Source organism: Microcebus murinus, chromosome 10, assembly GCF_040939455.1.
Source record: "Microcebus murinus isolate Inina chromosome 10, M.murinus_Inina_mat1.0, whole genome shotgun sequence".
NCBI classification, from domain to species: domain Eukaryota; kingdom Metazoa; phylum Chordata; class Mammalia; order Primates; family Cheirogaleidae; genus Microcebus; species Microcebus murinus.
The window spans coordinates 77,822,176-77,841,149 of NC_134113.1; the positions used below are offsets into that span (position 1 = coordinate 77,822,176).

An 18,974-nucleotide genomic window follows, 5' to 3' on the forward strand; every position below is an offset into this window, starting at 1 on the left:
TAAACTGATGAGAAAGGCAGATCATCGTTAGTGTCTGCCATTTCAGCGCTGTAAGCAGCTCCTTTATCATGTGAAATTGTTAGGAAAAATATCAGCAGTAACCATGGTAGCTATTAAAATGACCGTGGTGATGGTGACAATTATGTGACAAGCAAGGTCTGTTTTAAAAGAACCACAGAGAGGGGTTTGTTCTTTTTCTCTGTTTATGGAAATTCACTTTTAAAAAAAAATTCTCTCTCTCTCTTTTTTTTTGATACATATATTTTATATGATGCCGGGTAGTAGGGGCTTGGGAAATATCAACTCAGAACTGCTGTGGCCCCCAGCACTGCCAGCCCTGGGTAGGAGTGGGGGAGTCAGCTGAACTCACTCTCTCTCTTTCCCCCCCAGATGACAGAACAAAGGAAGAATAAGCAGAGACTGGGCTTCCTCGGATCAAACACACCCCATGTGAATCATCACATGCCACCGCACTGATACCATGGGGGGAAGCCGTGACTAGCCTTTCATCAGTGTCCTGCCTGAGCACTGAATAAAGAGCTGAGAGGGAGGGGAGTGAACAGTGCCTATTGTTGAGAAGTTAAAAACAACCCCGTGCCAAGATGTGGAGTGGGTTCGCTCCAAGGACAATTTATAACTGTGTTTTCATGGTTGAGAAGACCCGACCTAAAGTGCAGCTCCTGGAAAGCTCACATCACACTCTGAATGCAACAGGGGGAAGGAATTTGCTCGCAGGGCTGGAGAAGGCAGGGAGGAGCGGGATGGAAGGGGACATGATGGGGCAGAGGGAACTGTCTTCTGTAAAATCGACAGGCGTCAGTTTTGTCTTAACTGCTGACTGCAGCCCCCGTCATGCTTGGTTGGAATTTCTTTCTTTTAATTGTGGCTTACAGGTCCGTGATACAGGAAGGCATACTTTGGTGGCTAAGTTTTCCTAAGGAAAATAACTGAAAAGACTAAAAGAGAGTTGAAAAGAAAAACGTTAATGCTTCCAAACCGTAGCTGTCACAGGGCAATTTTCTTATTTATAACGTGAAACACAATGGATGTACAGCTCTAGGAACTTAGTACTTTGGAGCTTATGCCTCTCATGCTGACAACATAACTGGAACGTGATTGCTTTCTCCGGGATTCAGACGGGCTCTGTCAACGTGGAGCACAAAAGGAGATTTTCATATAACGTGTTCAAAACATGTTTCAAGTCATGAATAGGCTAAGATTTTAAAAGATTTGGGGAATAAAAAGCCAAACAGTAAGTCCCAGGAAAGAATTTTTTTGTGAACATATGTATGCTATTAAAATACATTAAGATTTATAAATGAAAATGCTTAACGGTGACAGGAAAGACTGAGAAACTTATGATGGTGGCATTGCCTTTTATAAACATGGAGAAAAACTATCTGATTCGTGTTTGCTGTGCTTAACGAACTGCTTAAAGAACCAAGTGTTTTTTATTTATCCTATTCCTGCCGTTAGGGAAAAAAACAATCCAAGAAATGTATTGAATACTCAAGAAAATACAGCATTTCAACTGCATATTTAAAACTGTACCTGTAAGGGCTTTTCAAAATGTAAAAAGACAATAACTTCTTACCCCAATTGTTTTTATGTTAAATCATGCAATCAGAATTTGTCAAGGGAGAAAATAACCTGGCATGGTCGGATTATTCTTAGAGACTATACACTTGGAGTAGTACATCAAAATACGAATTATGAAAGTGTCAGGAGAAGGTTGTGTGACAAGGAAGGAAAGACACGTGGCACTAGACTCTGGGAGATGGCTTGCAAGTTGACCTTCTGGACTTTGCCCCCCAGGAACAAAAGATTGCCTCCAGAGTCTTTAAACTCTCAGTTCTTATTACCAACAAGGTTCAAGGTCCAGACGGGGTTTGCTATGACAATTTTTAAAGCTTTTGTATTGTTCTAATATAGCTTAAGCTCCTGGTTCCTTTAAATCTCAAATCATGATCTGTGTAGACTATATTAATAAAGAGTTCACATTAGCCCACTTTAATGTTTACCCACTGTGCAGAACATTTGCAGAAAAGAACCTGAACCAGTCCTTCTACCACACACTATTAAAAGGCAGACTGGAAACAAAGCTGTTTGAACCTGCAGCAGCGAATTTTTTTAACTACATCTACTGGTACCTTCCAACATCACCTCAAACTAAGAATTCCTCACTCTTGATGTGATAGTATTTTTCCTGACCAGCAGCTGAAAGACCCTGATATTATCCATGATCCAAAGATACTAAGAAGTTGTGATATATTTGCATCAGCACAGAGCTTTCAACCTAGTAGTCAGTAAATACATGAGAAATTCGGCTTAATTCTTAATTAAGCCGAATTCTTAACCCTTAATTCTTTATGAAAACTTTAAACTATATTGCCAGTTGTTGTGTTTGTTTTTTTTTTATGCGACTTCACCAAAATCAAAGTAGATGAAAGCAGCCATTTTTAAAATCCAAGATCATGATTGGCAATAACAGTATTAGGTGCAAAAGTACACTCTAAAATGTTTCAATCGGACAGAGTTGTATGGATAGGGAAGGGAATGGAAAGGTAGTCAATATTGAGCATATTCCAATATAGGAACCTATCTCTATTTCAGCACAAAATAAAATATTTATGATGTCTGAACTAAAGGTCAAGAGAATAAATTAATTTGTACAGGTGTGAGCAACCTGTCTTTCAGATGATGAGCTATCTATTCTTTCTGACACCATGATAGTTTTGTTTTAGAGGGAATAAGCCATTGAGTTTGCACCTGCTATCTAGAAATGACCTAACATCCCCAGTAGTGGTGGCTCACTGTCTCACAACATATTTTCTCCTTTGGGAAGTATTCAAAAGAGATTGCAATGAACAAGATTCTTATTTCATCAAAATTTAAATATTTTCCAGTTGTGTTTTTAAATGCCTCTTTCTTTCCTGCCTAAATGCTTAGAGATTATAAAGCAAAACAAAATAAGAAAAAACACAAGCAGACAAAAAAAGGCATTTTCCAGGGCATTAAATTCATGATGGAAAAGATAATGGGAAGTTTGACATTTGATATAGATTTATATTTGTTATGTATATATTTGTTAATGCAACTGGAATATTTGACCTAAGTAAGTATCAGTTAACATTCTTATATTTATATAGTGATATTAAATACAATCATCTTTGACTTTGATGTTAAGGGAGATTTTTTTAAAAAAAAATATTTAATTATTAAAATCCATATTGGTTTAAAAGTATCAGTTTCTGCTGAATAAAATTTCTAGTTTCGAAAGGGCTTCTTTCCCCTCTGCGCTCCATTCTGAGGTTCAAGAGTTTAATGCAGGTATGTTTTCCGAGTTAAAATAACATTTTTAGATGAGAAAATGCTTGTGTCGTACAGGACTATAATATTAATAAATAAATTGTATACATGCAAAGACTTATATTTTCTATCCCTTAGAAAGTTAACTTAGAAAAGCGCTTATTTTCTTGCCTATTGACATTTTTCTGTTGGTGAAGAGGATGCCGTTTCTAGTAGATTGTTGGTAATGTCAGGGAGATATTTCACTCAAGTCAGAACTAATTGTGTGCTTATCCCATATTCTCAGCTCACAACTTGGTGTTTTGGCCGCTCTCTTTCTTTGATTTCTTACCAACAGTTGTTTTCTTACCAACAGTAATGCAGTGTGGCCCACCCTCAGCCCCCATCCCCAGGGCGGGCAATGAGTGGGGAAACTGGGGGGTTGGGGGGTGGTGAGGGAAGGTGGGGATGGAGATTTCTGCTTCCCAGTCCACTGTCACGTTAGCTAATGGGAAGAAAGGGCTTATTCTCCAGGGACCCAGTAGATGGGACATAAGCAAGTCAATATTGCACAGGCATCGTGACATAACAGATCACAGACTCGAGAGATAGCCCTTAAATACGCAAAGAACAATGCTTTGTGGAAGAACAACTGCTATGGGGTGGTGTCTTCCCTACCGCTGTTCTAAAAGCTACACAGAATAACAAGTCGGCGCATTCAGAGCCGCACGCCTATTCCAAGGCGCTGTGATACATGACACGTGCACAAGGAAGGAGGCAGACATCCTAAACACAAACGCAGATGCCACAGGAGCTAGGCAGGTAGCTAAAAATGCACGGGATGGTGAGATGTGCACCATATGCAGGAGGTGGGAGGCCACGGTAAGCTCTCTGTTTTCAAAGTTTGACAGCTAATTCCAGGTTTTAGAAAACAGCTGAGGCCAGTTGAGGGTTGCTCTTTCTAAAATAATTATTGAGAAAGCTATCCCATTTAGTAGAAGAAAGCACACAATATCAAAACCAGAGAGCTAAAATACATGTGAAAATTGAGAAATCTGAAAAGTCCAGGTACCCATCTCTGGAGTGTTTCCACAGACCTGAATGATTTATGAAATTATCAAGCCAGTATTTCTCATATCACCAAGTAAGATGTTTTTTATCCTGCAAGAGATTACTCTATTTGCCTCAAAAAAACATGATTTTAATATAACATGTTTAATATAACATGTCCAGGGCAGATAATTTATGTTTAATAATATCAATAAAATTGGATTTGTAAAACTTTTTTGTGTGTGATACTTTAAGTGCTTTTTTCATTTCTTGCCATGTTTCTAAGTAATATCGCCCTTGGTATAAAAAGGCATTATTATTGCTATTTCACATAGCAAGATGTGAGGTGCTGAAAACTCACTAGATCGACAGGTACCCCCCAACACCGATGAGCTTGAACCACACAGATGAGCTAATCCAGATGGACCAATGTGCCCAGGTTTATTGGGAGTTGGCTAAATCTCCGATTTACCAACACCTACCGGTATAGGTACACTGTGTCTGGTGTCCAGTGTGAGCTCATTGGGCACAGGCCATTTGGTCATCTAGGATCTTCTGGTTCTTAACACACCTACTGCTTCAAATGGTAGTTCCTTTAAGAAGAGAACTAAGCATGCAATTGCTGAAATCAACCTGGGTAGCACGAATCACATGCAATCTATAAATAGAATTATTTGTTCATGTGAGTATTTCCCAGTGTGCCACAGTTCCTTGAAGTCGTGTGGCAACAATTGTTTTGTTTTGCTGGGAATCAGAACAAAAGTTGGGGGAGGGGGGAACTGGGACGAAGAGTTCCTCTTCCAGTGAGAGTCCCTGGCATGGAAGGGCAGTAGTTTACGTGGGGAGAGGAGTGCAATGGAAGTCCGCAAGTCACCCTGTCCCCAGCCGGGCCTACCAGGGTGCTTTGAGGAAGCCTTAGGAAGACCTGTCTTCAGAGAACAACCCCAGCCCAGAAGTCTGTGTTTGTCAGCCTCACCTGTGTCTCTCCTCCTGCCCCCGCCCCCCGCCCCCCAGCAGAGAGTCACATGGCAAGCAAACACAGCAAATTTTCTGCAGGTAGAAAATGAATAGAAACAGTAAGTTATTGAACTCAGTGTGACTCAATTTAACAGAAAATTCTGGTTTTTGCTATTTTAATATGGATATCCTCCCTAGATTCTCCTGTTCCTTTTTTAACTCTGGTCCTGGGAGCAAAATCAGCTCCAAGTAGAGTTGCCCTGCTCACAGCCACAGGTGTGAGGTGAGGAAGCAAGTGAGGATTTCCCCTGCAACCCACTGCGGCACGGTCTTCCCAAGCTCTCCTCCCTCAAGTCTCTTTGCGTAGGGAAAAGCTGGTTCTGAGGCCTCTCCCTGCTCTAGTAACTGTGCTCTCTGTTTTGTTGTTTTTATAATTATCTTCATTTCAGACAATTATATTCTCTATTTTGTAGACCACAACCTGTTCCCTCCTCTCTTTCAATGAGGGTCAGAAGTGTTTCTATGATTTTGGTCATCTCAGCAGTGTACTCAAATAAAAATTCTGTGGCCACAATACCTTAAAATTAGGACCTGCTTTATAAAAAGTACTAATGTGTGGCCATCAATTAGGGTTTTATCAGGGAATGAAATCACTATCAGTAACATGGACTGAAAATTGTATTTTAGGGATTAGACATCGGTGACGAATTCGATGGAAGGTTCTGCTTCTGCATCCGGCAGTGGGTCTGAAGTGACTGTCAGGGGAGTTGGCAGTCAGGAAAGAAAATTGCGTGTGGAGTTGGGGAGAGCAAGGACAAGCTAGAACCCATGAGGACAAACTGAAATCTGCACCCAGCTCTCACCACCTCCAAACTCCATAGTGCACATGACCTAAAAAAGAAGCTGACACCCTTCGCCATGGAAATGCATGTGCTTCTGACCCAGCACTCTGAGAAGATGCAGGAGGAGATCTGATGTGAGCTGGAGGATTGTGGGCTGACTACTGCCATAGACCAACAAGATAAGCCAGGAGATCGGGGGCAGCCACCTGTCACATGCTCCTTTTAACCTTAGTGGCTACTGTTTCTCTTCCACCTTCCAAATCTCATGATCTGATCAAACCTAACATGTAACCCTATGAGTAAGGGAATTCTAGGAAATGTTGTAGTTCTAGCTTAGCTAAATTGACATAGTGCAAAACCACTCCATGGGAGTAGACCTTAATGCTCACCAGCGGGGAAGCTCCTTCTCATAGTGGGCGTGCAGAAGCCAAACTGCCCTGAACCCGTTGCAATTGAGTGGAAACACACAGCTAGTTCTGACTGATGGATTGGGAATACAATTGACACTCTGAGGCCATAAAAAGCCACTATACAACCTCCAGTTCTTTCCCTGCAACGTCAATCATGGAGGCCAAGATGGAACCAGCCTAAATCCCCGAATCACCTCATTGAAGGGAGCTACCCTGGACAGCCTTGAGACCTACAGCAGAGTTGATATGAGTGAGAAATAAACTTTCCTATGTTATGCCATTGGAATGTAACAGTTTGCTTTTTCTTTCTGGCGGTTATTAAATAAATGAGATTGGGGTTTGTGTGATAATAATTTCGTACTGCAGCGTAACCCAGCCTACCTGACTAATATATTAAGCACCAAAAAATTGACCAAAATATACAACTTCTGGGATTTATCCAAGAAAAATATAAAATAAGAAGAAAATCTGGACAGTTGTATTTTGTTATTCATAGGGAATTGGTTCCAGAACCCCAACCCAAAGGATATCAAAATCCATGCATGCTCAAGTCCTTTATATAAAATGATACAATATAGTATTTGCATATGACTTATGCATATCGTTCCATGTGCTTTAAATCACCTCTAGGTTACTTGTAACACCTAATACAATGTAAATACTATATATATAGTTATTATACTGTTTTGTTTATGGAATAATAACAAGAAAAAAGTCTGTACATGGTAACCATCCATTTTTTTCCCCAAATATTTTTAATCCAGAGTTGGTTGAATCCATGGATGCAGGATCCACAGATACGGAGAGCCGAATATATACACAAAATATTCATCATATCATTATTCTTAATTCAAAAATTGAGCATAGTCCAAATGTCCAGCAATTGGGGTATGTTTAGCAATTTATAAGTTAGACATAGAATGGAATGTTATGAATATATGAGAAGTGTATATAATAAACTGAGGCAATTGTGAAAAAAGGCAGGATAAATTTTTTAATGGCTACAAAATTGTACTTACACCATTATCTTAACTATATAAAAGCACATATCTCAAGAAAACTTGAGCAGAATACACTACAATGATATCCAGGGTAAAATAGGGATAGGATATACATTATTTTCCTTTTTCTTTATTTCCTAAACTTTTTGTAGTTTTCAAAATTGCTTTTGTAGTTTAATAATAACAATTTTTAAAAGAAATGAATATTGTAACGACCTAAATTCAGAACAAGTTTACACTTTTATAGGATCACCAGAATTGTAGATTATGTGAATACCACAGCCATGGTTTATATTGATTTCAACAAGGCATTTAAGAAACGTTTCCAGGATATTCCTGTTGACAAGATAGAGAAATTTGTCCTGGATCAGAGAGGAGATCTACAAATTTGCATGCAAGTGAACAATTTCACTTAATGTGAGACTAGAGTAAAATATCCTTGGCCTGTTGTTAGATCTCTGTCCTTGGCGTTCACAACCAGTGTTTATTTCAATGTCTGGAATAAAGAAATAGACAGCAAAATTATAAAATGTGGAGCTGACATAAAGTTGGGAAGTAGAGTTAACATGATTGATGACAGAGTAACGATAATATCAGAAAACTGGAACGATGAACAAAGCTGTTCTGATGGACTTTGAGAAATGCAAAGTTTAGCTCCAAAAAGCTTAGTTGCATAAATACAGGATAGAGCAGATGGTCCATCACATGAACATCAAACAAACCTTGAGATGTGAATAACCTCTGCCTCCATCCCTATATATTTATTTATTTCAACAAATATTTGTTTAGTACCTTTTGCTTTTAATGAATTTTGTGGAAGTGCAAGCGAGATATGATGACTTTTTTTTCTTAAGGAATAGGCTCTAGGAATGGGAAGGAGGGTTGGTTACACGAAATAGTCAAGAAGGAGAATCTACAACACTTGGTGCTCAACTTGGTGAGAACTAAGATGGAGGGAGCCATCCAGAATGATGCCTGGGCTTTGGTTTGCTGAATGGGAAAACTGAGAAAGGCAACACTGGAGGAGAAGGCGGCTGAAGGGAGGAGAAGATGAGTTTATTCTTGGATACTATGAGTTTTAGTTGTTTTAGAGACATCAAGAAAGAAACAGTTTTTAGACCATTATATATAGATGTAGATCTGCAAAAAGTCAGGGCTAGAAATAAAAGATTCAAGAGTCATCAAGACATACACGTCAACGAGATCAAAGGAATAAGTGAATGCTAAAAGAGAGGAGGGAAATTAGGAAGAGAGGAAGCACAAGGAAAGAGCTCCAAAGAAATCTAGTAAGAAAATATTAAGAAAGAAAAAACGGAGAGCTAAAGAGAGAACAAAAAAAAAATGATGTTTTAGATATCAAGAGAGGAGTTTTGAAAAGGTGCAGAACTTCCTGTCAAATGTGCTAGTAGATCAGTGGTCCCCAAACCCCTAGCAGGGGCCTGGGACCAGGCAGGGCCTGTTAGGAACCCCAGGCTGCTCATCATTGCCTGAGCTCCATGCCCCCACCCCCAACCCATGGAAAAATTGCCTTTTGTGAAACCAGTCCCTGGTGCCAAAAAGGTTGGGGATTGCTGTTTGACTATCAGAGCCTGTTGTATCTCTTCCTAATTTTTTAGTCACAAACTTATAAAAACTAGAGGGCAAACCATACCTAATAATATCCCATAAAAACAGAATATCATAATCATACACAAACATAATAATTTAATATCATTACTAAAGATAAGAAAGGTCTATTAAGGAATTTTTCTAAACTTCTCTGGAATGACACACTGGACATTCCATTCTCAGAATTAGTTCATGAACAGCTGAAAGAAACAAGGAGAAAACTTTGACTCACCTCAACAATTTGTCACTAATTCCAGGCCATGGGCCACACTCATCTGGAAAAGAGGTGGCCATCCCTTTTTTACATAAGAACTATGTTCTGTGTCCCACAGTTCCAGTGTCAATCCATTCCCATCAGACCTTTTCGTTCTACCTCTAGCGATAAACTTCCTGTAAAGGACACTACAGGAAGTAGAATGGGGTGGGAGAGAACCAAGGTGCATGTTGCCATGTTTGATGAGCCTGGAAAGGAAGATTTCTGGGAATAACACCTACTGGGCATTGCAGGTCTCCACATACATTGAGTGAAAAATAACGCACTGCATCTGACCCTAATAGAATCTAGAATCAGCGTAGAAGGATGCACTTTGGCTCTATAAGAATTACTTATTGGGCGCTGCAATTTGGGGAGCCAGCCATGCATATCACCCTGCCTCAAGCGAGAAGAGCAAAGAGGAAGTGGGGAAAATGATCTACCAAAAGGAGCTCCATATTCTCCTTCCTCCAGCGCTGCTGATTGAGGGCAACTGGCAAGGTGGCAGAGGATGGCCACGTTGTCGTGAGAGAAGCCCTAAAGAACCAAGCCCCAGCCAAACTTTCAAGTCAGCCTTCACGTGGTAAGGATGCCACTGAATGTTGAACTAGAGGAGGAGGCGGGAGAAGAGCTTTCTCTGCATCTGAATATTTTAATACCCCTCTGAGTTTCCTCATAGGAAAAACTACTGATAGTATGAGCTCAGGAGATTTTAAGCGAGACGCTTCCGTTCCAACATGCCTCTAACAGGCTCCAATTTTCTGGCTTCAAGATACACAGCACATGACGATCTGCCTGTGTCACTCAACAATTTAACATTGTTCCCTTCGTTCGGCACATACATTGTAGTGTGTCCCTTCTCTTGGTTGAAAATAATACGGCAGCACTGTGTGTGGACACGCACACAGATAAGCACAAATAGTGATAATAAATGCATCGCATTACAAAGCATTAAGACTGATTTTGTTTGCACCCTGCACAATCTTATGACTCTTTAAACACTTTGGGCTGGCTCAGGGAATAAGCCATGTGATGGTCTGTGCTGGAAGGCCGTGCCCCTCTCTGACTGGCCAGGCTCCACTGTCTCCTGTCTGATCTGAACTGTCCATTATCCATTAGTCACTTTTTAAAATTAAAAGCAATTGTGCTGTATATGACGAACGGCGGATGAAGCGGACAACTGACTTCAGAACATACCCTGTAAAAAAAAAAAAAAAAAAAAAAAAGCACTGTTGGGAGAACAATGACCGTAATATTCTGTCATTTTTCCATTAGCTCATTGGCTAATGTACTCCTAAGTGAGTAATGTACTGAGTGCTGACTTTGTGCTTGGTGCTATACCACAGGTCACTAGTGGCAGGCAGGGAATGCATCAAAATAAAAAGGCATGACATATTTTGACAGCTACTGAGAGGCACAAATACATGGACAATGACAAAGCAAGTGGCCAGATCAGAGAGGGAGATTATAGAGCCCAGAGGAAGGAGCTTGGAGGAAAGGGGAGAGAAGTTCACAGAAGGAAGTTTCACATTTGAGCAAAACTGGTAGCAGCAAACACCTGTGTGTGCACTCAGGGTTAGCTCTTCTTCTAAATACTGCATGTGTCTTAACTCATTTAATCCTCACACAACCCCACGAAGTAAATATATAATTATCTCTGCCTTAAAGATGAGGAAACTGAGACACAGGCAGGTTGATCAATTTGTCAAAAGTCCCATGATGGGTTAGTGGGGATCAGAACGGAGGCAGTCTGATTCTAGAACGCACACTCTTATCCCACATTGTGTTCACTGAAAGACAAATAGAAGATACGGGATGAATGATGTTCGAGGAGGAATGGGACTCTTATCTGTTACGGCTGAATGTGTGTGTACCCACACGAATTTGTATGTTGAAATCCTAATGCCCAATGTGATGGAATAAGGAATTGGGGCCTTTGGGAGGTGATTAGGTGGAATCTTTGGGAGTAGAATGAGTTTACAAAAGAGATCCCAGAGAGTTCTCCGCTCTCTTTCTGTCATGTGAGGATACAGTAAGTTGTTGGTCTACAACCCAGATGAGGACCCTCACCAGGAATTGTGTCAAGGTGGCACCTTGATCTTGGATGAAGAATTGTGAGAAGTAAATTTCTGTTGTTTAAGCCTCCGGTCTATGATATTCTGTGATAGCAGCCCGAGCTAAGACCATAGCAGTGTTGTTCAGTATGTAAGGCAGGGTAGAAGCCGAAGGAAAGCTAGGCAGCTAGAGACATCAGGGTAAACACTTGACAGAAGAGAGGTAATGAAGACAAGCTCTGCCTCTTCCTACTTTTATGATCAAACATCCATCAGATTCAGACGCTATCCCGGGCACCGAGCTAGGCTCTGGAGATACGAAGATAAATGAAACAACCACTGTTCTTCAGGGGCTCACATTGCAAGGATGAGAAAAGCCAAAAATGTATTGGAAGACAATGAGGTGAGTACTACAATCCAAGAATAGAAGGTGCCATGGGAGCTCAGAAGAAGAAGTGCTGTGTCCCAGGTGTTGAGAGAGATTGCCCAGAGGAGGTAACATCTGAACGATTGAATGGGAATTCAGAAGTAGCCAGGGAGAGGATTCAGGAAGGGGGACATTGAGGTCTCAGGAAGAGTGAAAGCAAACAGGGAGACAGAGGAGAGCAAAAAACATTCTTCATGGAATGGCCAAACTCAGACATGGCTGGTATGTCATGGAGAAGTAGCTGAGAAATTGTTCTAGATTATTATCCTAAGGAGTAATGGGCGGAGCCAGCAGAGCACGATCACGTTGAGTTTTAGGGACGTAACTGGAGGCAGAGTGAAGTCTGGAGTGGAGAGGAAGAAGCTATGGGCAGGAAGGTCAGCTCAGATGAAAGTTGCTGCAAAGACACACCCAAGAGAACAGAGGGCCTGCCCCAGAGCCGCAGTGGGCTGATGAATAAATGTGAACAGACCTGAGAGGCACAAATGACATAGAGGTCCAGGATGTTAGACCAATAATAGGTCAGGGAGGGAGAGTTTTTGAGGATTATCTGCAGGTTCTAATTTTGCAGAGAGGGTAAGATGTCCACCAGCAGGGAGAGAAAATTCTTAAGAGTGAGTACGTTTGTGACCTGTTGAACTTGAGGAATCTGCAAGGCTGGCAGATGACTATTATCATAGACTTTATAATTGCTGAGGCAAAATAACATCATCATTGTGATGTCTTGACACCTTCTTTTGAATGCCAGATAGTTGCGCTGCAAAGACATCAGCAGGGGATAGTAGCTATCAGGCAATTGGATCAATTTCCTGAAGGCTATAGACGGAGAAGCAACAGTTGCAGTATATTCTGAGTTCCATTAAGAAGAAACAAGATTGGTGTTGAGTTTTACAGGGCTTTGACATACGTTTGTTACTTTTAATGCCCCCCAGCAACCTTAAGGGGAGGTCATCTTTAATATCCTTCTGTTTCTGCAGATGAGGAAATGTGAGTCTAAATGAGTTGTCTCGGTTACCACATAGTTAATTAGTAGCAGGGCGACAGCATGACCACCTCCTTCCACCTTTGCCCGTGGAGATCATTCTCGTGACACCGCACACCCCCTCAAGTCAGAGCTGTGATCTCGTGACCCAGACGCCTTGCACAACGCCTAGGATGTGATAGCGCCGAATCACCGCTTGTGGAATGAATAAATGGACGCCACACATCTAGCATTCCAGCAGTGCTCACGTTGTTAAATAACTATACTCCTGGGTAAATATTTTCATGGAAATGAAAAATTAAAGACACGAGCCAGACAGGTGCTACTTTACGTGAAATAGCTTAGGAGAGTGAATAGACTCCACTAGTAAAAAAAAAAAAAATAAGTATGGAGAATTAATGTCTTAAAAAGGAATATATAAAAAAGATATTTACGTGTAATATAATTAATTTCCCAAACCGCTGGCAGGAAGGCCGTTTCCTGGATCCCACCTGAACAAGCATTTTCATTGCTTACTTTCCGAGGGTGTGTCTATACACCAGCTCTCATCACCTTCACTGTCTGTCTCTCTCTATTTTATTGCATGACATTTTCATTGAGCTATTGAAATTGGATGTGTCAGACACATTAAAAGCAATGGCAGTTGTGGCAAGTTAGTTGATATATTTTAAAATAAACCAAGAGGGCCATGTAGATGTCAGGGGAATAAATTGCTCTGTTTAGCAACAAGTGATTTATTTAACCACTGTAGACAGGGTCCAGGGGGATGCCAAGCTGCATACATTTTGGTTGGGAAAAGCTGAGCTATTTTCTCAGAAATCTCTCATGTGGGATTAAAATAAGAGGAGGAGAAGTTTATGGGAAGATTAATTAAATTCTTGATTTGGGAATGACCCTATGGAATGAATTTTATTTCCCATATGCTGCAAAATTGACCTTATAGTGTTCCGGGAGGTGAGAGACATTCTGGAAGCATCAGGTATTAGCAATGACCCTGACTTCCTGGGCTGCACTCAAACTGCAGCCTCAGCATTTCTCCCGGGCTGGCTTCTGAGGGCAAAGCATGGTGTTTCTAAGAGTGTGCTAAGAGAAGGCAGGAGTCTGGGATTTCACTCTTTCTTCCTCTCCCCATTCAACCTTCATTACTGGCTGCTAGGTACAGGGTAATCGATACATGTGAATTGACTGGAATCTGCAGTTGCAGAAACACAAGAGGCAGTCAAAACACAGGCCCTGGCAGGAGAAGGCCGAGATTTACATCTTGGTTCTGCCGCTTCATCACTGCCTGACCGTGAACCAGTTTCTGACCTTCCTTTTTCTTATCTTTCTCATCCCTAGATGAAGATAGCAACAGTACTTGCCGCACATAGTTGATGTGAAGTTAAATAAGTTACTACGATCGCAGAAGGGTACCATGTGCAATGGTCTCTTGTCTGCTCTATCAGTAGTTCTCTCTCTGGGTATAGACACACCCTTTCTCTTAGCATAGAATCCTTGATCCTATACCCTCCTTCCATTGTGCCCTTATTCGTTTTCTCTCATTTATGTCAAAAGTCCTGGAAAGAATTAATTGTATGTTTGCTCTTTGATCCACTCAGTCAGACTTTAATCTCTACTGTTGAAATGAAACTATTCATTAAAATCTCCCGCAAGCCCCATCTTGCCTAACCTAAAGGTTGATTCTGATCTCTCAGGAGACTCAGCCTTTCAGTGGCAGTTGACCCGTTCCTGACTTCCTCATTCTTAATCCACTATTCGCTTTCTCAGTTTCCTTTGCAGGTACTGCCTTACTGTAGTGCCCCAGGGCCCAGTTTCAGGGACTCATCCCTCCTTTTACTACATTCCCTAGATGATTTCATCCAGTCTCATGCTAGCTGTAGGCAGAAATTTAGACACATGGCCACGACTCCCAAATCAATACCTGCTGCTCCAACTTTTTCCCTAGAATCTCCTGGACTCCAACTCTTTTTTCACATCTCCACTTAGATGAGTGATAGGCCTCTCAATAGTCAGACGTCATTATTCACAAGTTCCACATTTGCAGATTTGCCTAATCACTAAAGTTTATCTGTGATCCCCAAATCAGTACTCGTGGCGCTTTCTTTCATAGTCATTTGCAGACACGGACAGGGCAGTATAAAATTTGTGTCACCCTATGTGTTTGTTCCAGCTGAGGTTAGATAAGCCGTGTTCCACCTTCTCGCTGCCACTTTCATAATGGAAATAAGCATCCTTTCATGATTTATATAGTGCTATATTTTTCACATTTTTCTGCTTTTTCTTGGTGATTTTGCTGTTTAAAATGGCATTCAACTATTGTGATAAAGTGCTGTCCGGTGTTCCTAAGTGCAAGAAGGCTGTGATGTGCCTTCTGGAAAAAACACAGGTGCTTGATAAGCTTCGTTCAGGCATGAGTTGCAGTGCTATCAGGTGTGAGTCCAATACTAACCAATCAACAATATATATTATATACAGTGTCACGAAATAGAAATACACATAAAACTATTGCTTTTTGCTGACAATATGATCTTATGTCTAGAAAACCCCAAAGACTCCATCAAGAGACTCCTGGAACTGATAAATAAATTCAGCAAAGTCTCAGTTTACAAAAATCAATGTGTAAAAATCAGTAGCATTCCTATACACCAATAGCAGTCAAACTGGGAGTCAAATCAAAGACTCAATACCATTCACAACAGCTACAAAGAAAACAAAACTTAACCAAGGAAGTGAAAGATCTCTACAAAGAGAGCTATGAAACACTGAGGAAAGAAATCACAGATGACACAAACAAATGGAAAAACCTATCGTGCTCATGGATTGGTAGAATCAAGGTTGTTAAAAATGTCCATCTTACCCAAAGTGATTTACAGATTCAAGGCAATCCCCATCAAAACAATGACATCATATCTCACAGATATACAAAGAATTTAAAAAATGGAGATAATATCACTGCTATTTCACACTGGGACTGACCTGTAGCAGTGTTAAAATATACTTCAAAGTGCCTTACCTGCCCCTTTGGCGTGTTCCTGGGCCATCCTCAGCAAGTCTGTTCAGACAAGGCAGGCGGAACTAATGACTTATGCAAGGCAATGACACATCACACCCCAAAGCAGACATCGGAAATGCTGAGATCTACTGCCCCTGTCCCTCAGCTTTAATAAGGAGAATTAAGAATGACAGTGTTGTTTTAGAAAATATCATCTTGAAAGCTCTATAGATGTGCTGATTTGCTTTGATTGCCTTATGACGTACCCATTTTCTTCCCATTATAGATTACGGAGTAGACAGCTTTCTTCTTAAAGGAAGACAGACCATTTTAAAACTTTTCTTCCCATGCAGGATGCACCACAGTGAGATCACCGTCCAGCCCACTGTGTTATTATAACTCAGGACATTCATGTGGGTTTAATGCTTGAAAAGGGAACTGCATGGTTCCCAGATGTTAGGGCCCCTTACCAAGAATGTTTGCTTAACATTGAAAGAAAGTTTTCCCTGGGAACATCCTTCCTGGGGGACAGGGTCAGGTGCTGTTTAATAGATATTAAGTAGATGCAGAGTAAATCGTGGGCTGACATACGGGAATTGGCTGCTGCTTAGGCAAATTCACGCTTCAGCCTTGGCCAGCAACCCAGAAGTTTAAACAGTCAAGGCTGGAAGCCACAGGCATTGAGGATCTAAGAAACCACCCACAAAATCATCCTTCCTCCAGGCTCAGCCTCCTCAAACAAAAATCCCACTCTGTTCCCAGGCCGGAGAGCCTCCAGGGTGGGAATTGCTCAAGCCCTGGTTCACAGATGTGTCACTGTATTCATTTGCTCCATAGGTATGCGTGCAGGCTGGCCCCATATACAGTAGACGGTCCAAGTTAACAAAAGACTCAGGGAATTTAAAAATTGATTTTCACATTATCATCGTGAAAAAATTAGAACATACAGGCAAGCATCATCAATTTTAAAAAGGACTCAAAAATCCCCAAAGCCAGAGATTAAACATTAACAATCTATTACATCTCCTTCCGGCCTTTTGTCTCTATGTGTGGGAGTGTTTATATAGATTTTTCTTTTATTTCAAAATATTACAGTGGTACAAATGATGGTTTTGGTTACATGTATTGATTTTGTTATGCTTGAGTCAGGATTATAAGTGTGTCCATCTCCCAGATAGCGTTCACTGTACCCATTACGTACGTTTTCACCCATCCCCTCCCCTCTACTGCTTGATTTCCACTGAGTTTTACTTCCATCTGTGCATATGTGTGCTCATTGGTTAGTTCCAATTTAGTAGCAAGGACATGTGGTATTTGTTTTTCCATTCTTTAGATACTTCACTTAGAATAATGGTCTCCAGTTCCATTCAAATTGTTGCAAAAGGCCTTAATTCATCCTTATTCATGGCTGAGTAGTATTCCACAGTATACATATGCCATATTTTGTTAATCCATTCGTGAATTGATGGACACTAGGGCTGATTCCACATCTATGCAATCGTGAATTGTGCTGCAATAAACATTTGAATGCAGGTGTTTTTTGATAAAATGACTTCTTTTCCTTTGGGTAAATACCCAGTAGTGGGATTGATTGCTAGATTGAATGGTAGGTCTACTTTTAGTTTTTTGAGGAATCTCCATACTGTTCCATAGAGGTTGTGCTAATTTGCAGTGTATAAGCATTCCTCTCTCTCTGCATACATGCCAGCATCTATGTTTTGGGATTTTTTTAATAAAAGCCATTCTAACTTGGGTAAGGTGATATCCCATTGTGGTTTTAATTTGTATTTCTCTGATAATAATGAGTGATGTTGAGCATTTTTTCATATGTTTATTAGCCATTTGTGTATCTTCTTTAAATCAGCTTCTGTTCATGTCTTTTGACCACTTTCTAGTGGGGTTGTTTGTTTGTTTGTTTTTTTCTTGCTAGTTTGCTTGAGCTCTTTTTATATTCTGGTTGTTAGCCCTTTATCCAATGTACAGCTTGTGACTATTTTCTCCCATTCTGTAGGTTGTCTATTTGCTCTGTTGATTGTTTCCTTAGCTGTGCAGAAACTTTTCAATTTAATCAAGTCCCATTTATTTATTTTTGTGTTGCCACTGGGGTCTTAGCCATAAATTCTTTGCCTAGGCCAATATCGAGAACAGTTTTTCCAACATTTTCTTCTAGAATTCTTATGATTTCATGGCTTACATTTAAGTCTTTTATCCATCTTGAATTGATTTTTGTGAGTGGTGAGAGATATGGATCCTGTTTCATTCTTCTGCATGTGGCTATCCAATTTTCCCAGCACCCTCTATTGTGTAGAGCTTCTTTTTCCCAGTGTATATTGTTGTCTGCTTTATCAAAGATCATCAGATGGCTGTATGTGGGTGGTTTTATATCTTGGTTCTCTGTTCTGTTCCATTGGTCTATGTCTCTATTTTTGGGCCAATACTATGGCTGTTTTCATTACTATAGCCTTGTAGTATAGTTTGAAGTCTGGTAATGTGATGCCTTCAGATTTGTTCTTTTTGCTTGAGATTGCTTTGACTTGTCAGGCTCTTTTCTGGTTCCAAATGAAGCATAGAATTATTTTTTTTTGTATCTGTGAAATATGACATTAGTATTTTGATGGGGATTGCATTGAATCTGTAAATCACTTTGGGTAGGATGTTGATTCTAATGATCCATGGCCATGACATGCTTTTCCCATTTGTGTCATCTGCAATTTCTTTCCTCAGCGTTTCATAGTTCTCTTTGTAGAGATCTTTTACCTCCTTGGTTAAGTATATTCCTACATATTTTATTTTCTTTGGGGCTATTGTGAATGGTATTGAGTCTTTGATTTAACTCTCAATTTGACTGTTATTGGTGTACAGGAATCTTACTGATTTTGTGCACTGATTTTGTAAACTGAGACTTTGCTGAATTTATTTATCAATTCTAAGAGTCTCTTGGTAGAGTCTTTGGATTTTTTCTAGATATAAAAGCATATCATCAGCAAAAAATGATAGTTTGACCTTCTCTTTCCCAATTTTGATACCCTTTATTTCTTTCTCTTGCCTGATTTCTCTGGCTAGGACTTCTAGCACTGTGTTGAATACAGGTGGTGACAGTGGGAACCCTT

The 18,974-nt window shown here is 40.4% G+C and overlaps 1 protein-coding gene and 1 long non-coding RNA gene across 2 annotated transcripts in view; one reads left to right on the top strand and one right to left on the bottom strand.

The window, feature by feature from the left end:
* Positions 1-4,573, top strand: part of ITPR2 (inositol 1,4,5-trisphosphate receptor type 2) — a 467,092-nt gene extending 462,519 nt beyond the window's left edge. The window contains exon 57 of the mRNA XM_012739535.3: positions 391-4,573. Coding sequence (XP_012594989.3) covers positions 391-477 — 87 coding nt within the window. The 3' untranslated portion in view covers positions 478-4,573. The remainder of the gene's footprint in view (positions 1-390) is intronic.
* LOC142873405 (uncharacterized) overlaps positions 1-15,949 on the bottom strand; it is a 79,230-nt gene extending 63,281 nt beyond the window's left edge. The window contains exon 1 of the long non-coding RNA XR_012921467.1: positions 15,886-15,949. This is a non-coding gene — a long non-coding RNA (uncharacterized LOC142873405). The remainder of the gene's footprint in view (positions 1-15,885) is intronic.
* Between the last annotated feature and the right edge of the window lie 3,025 nt (positions 15,950-18,974).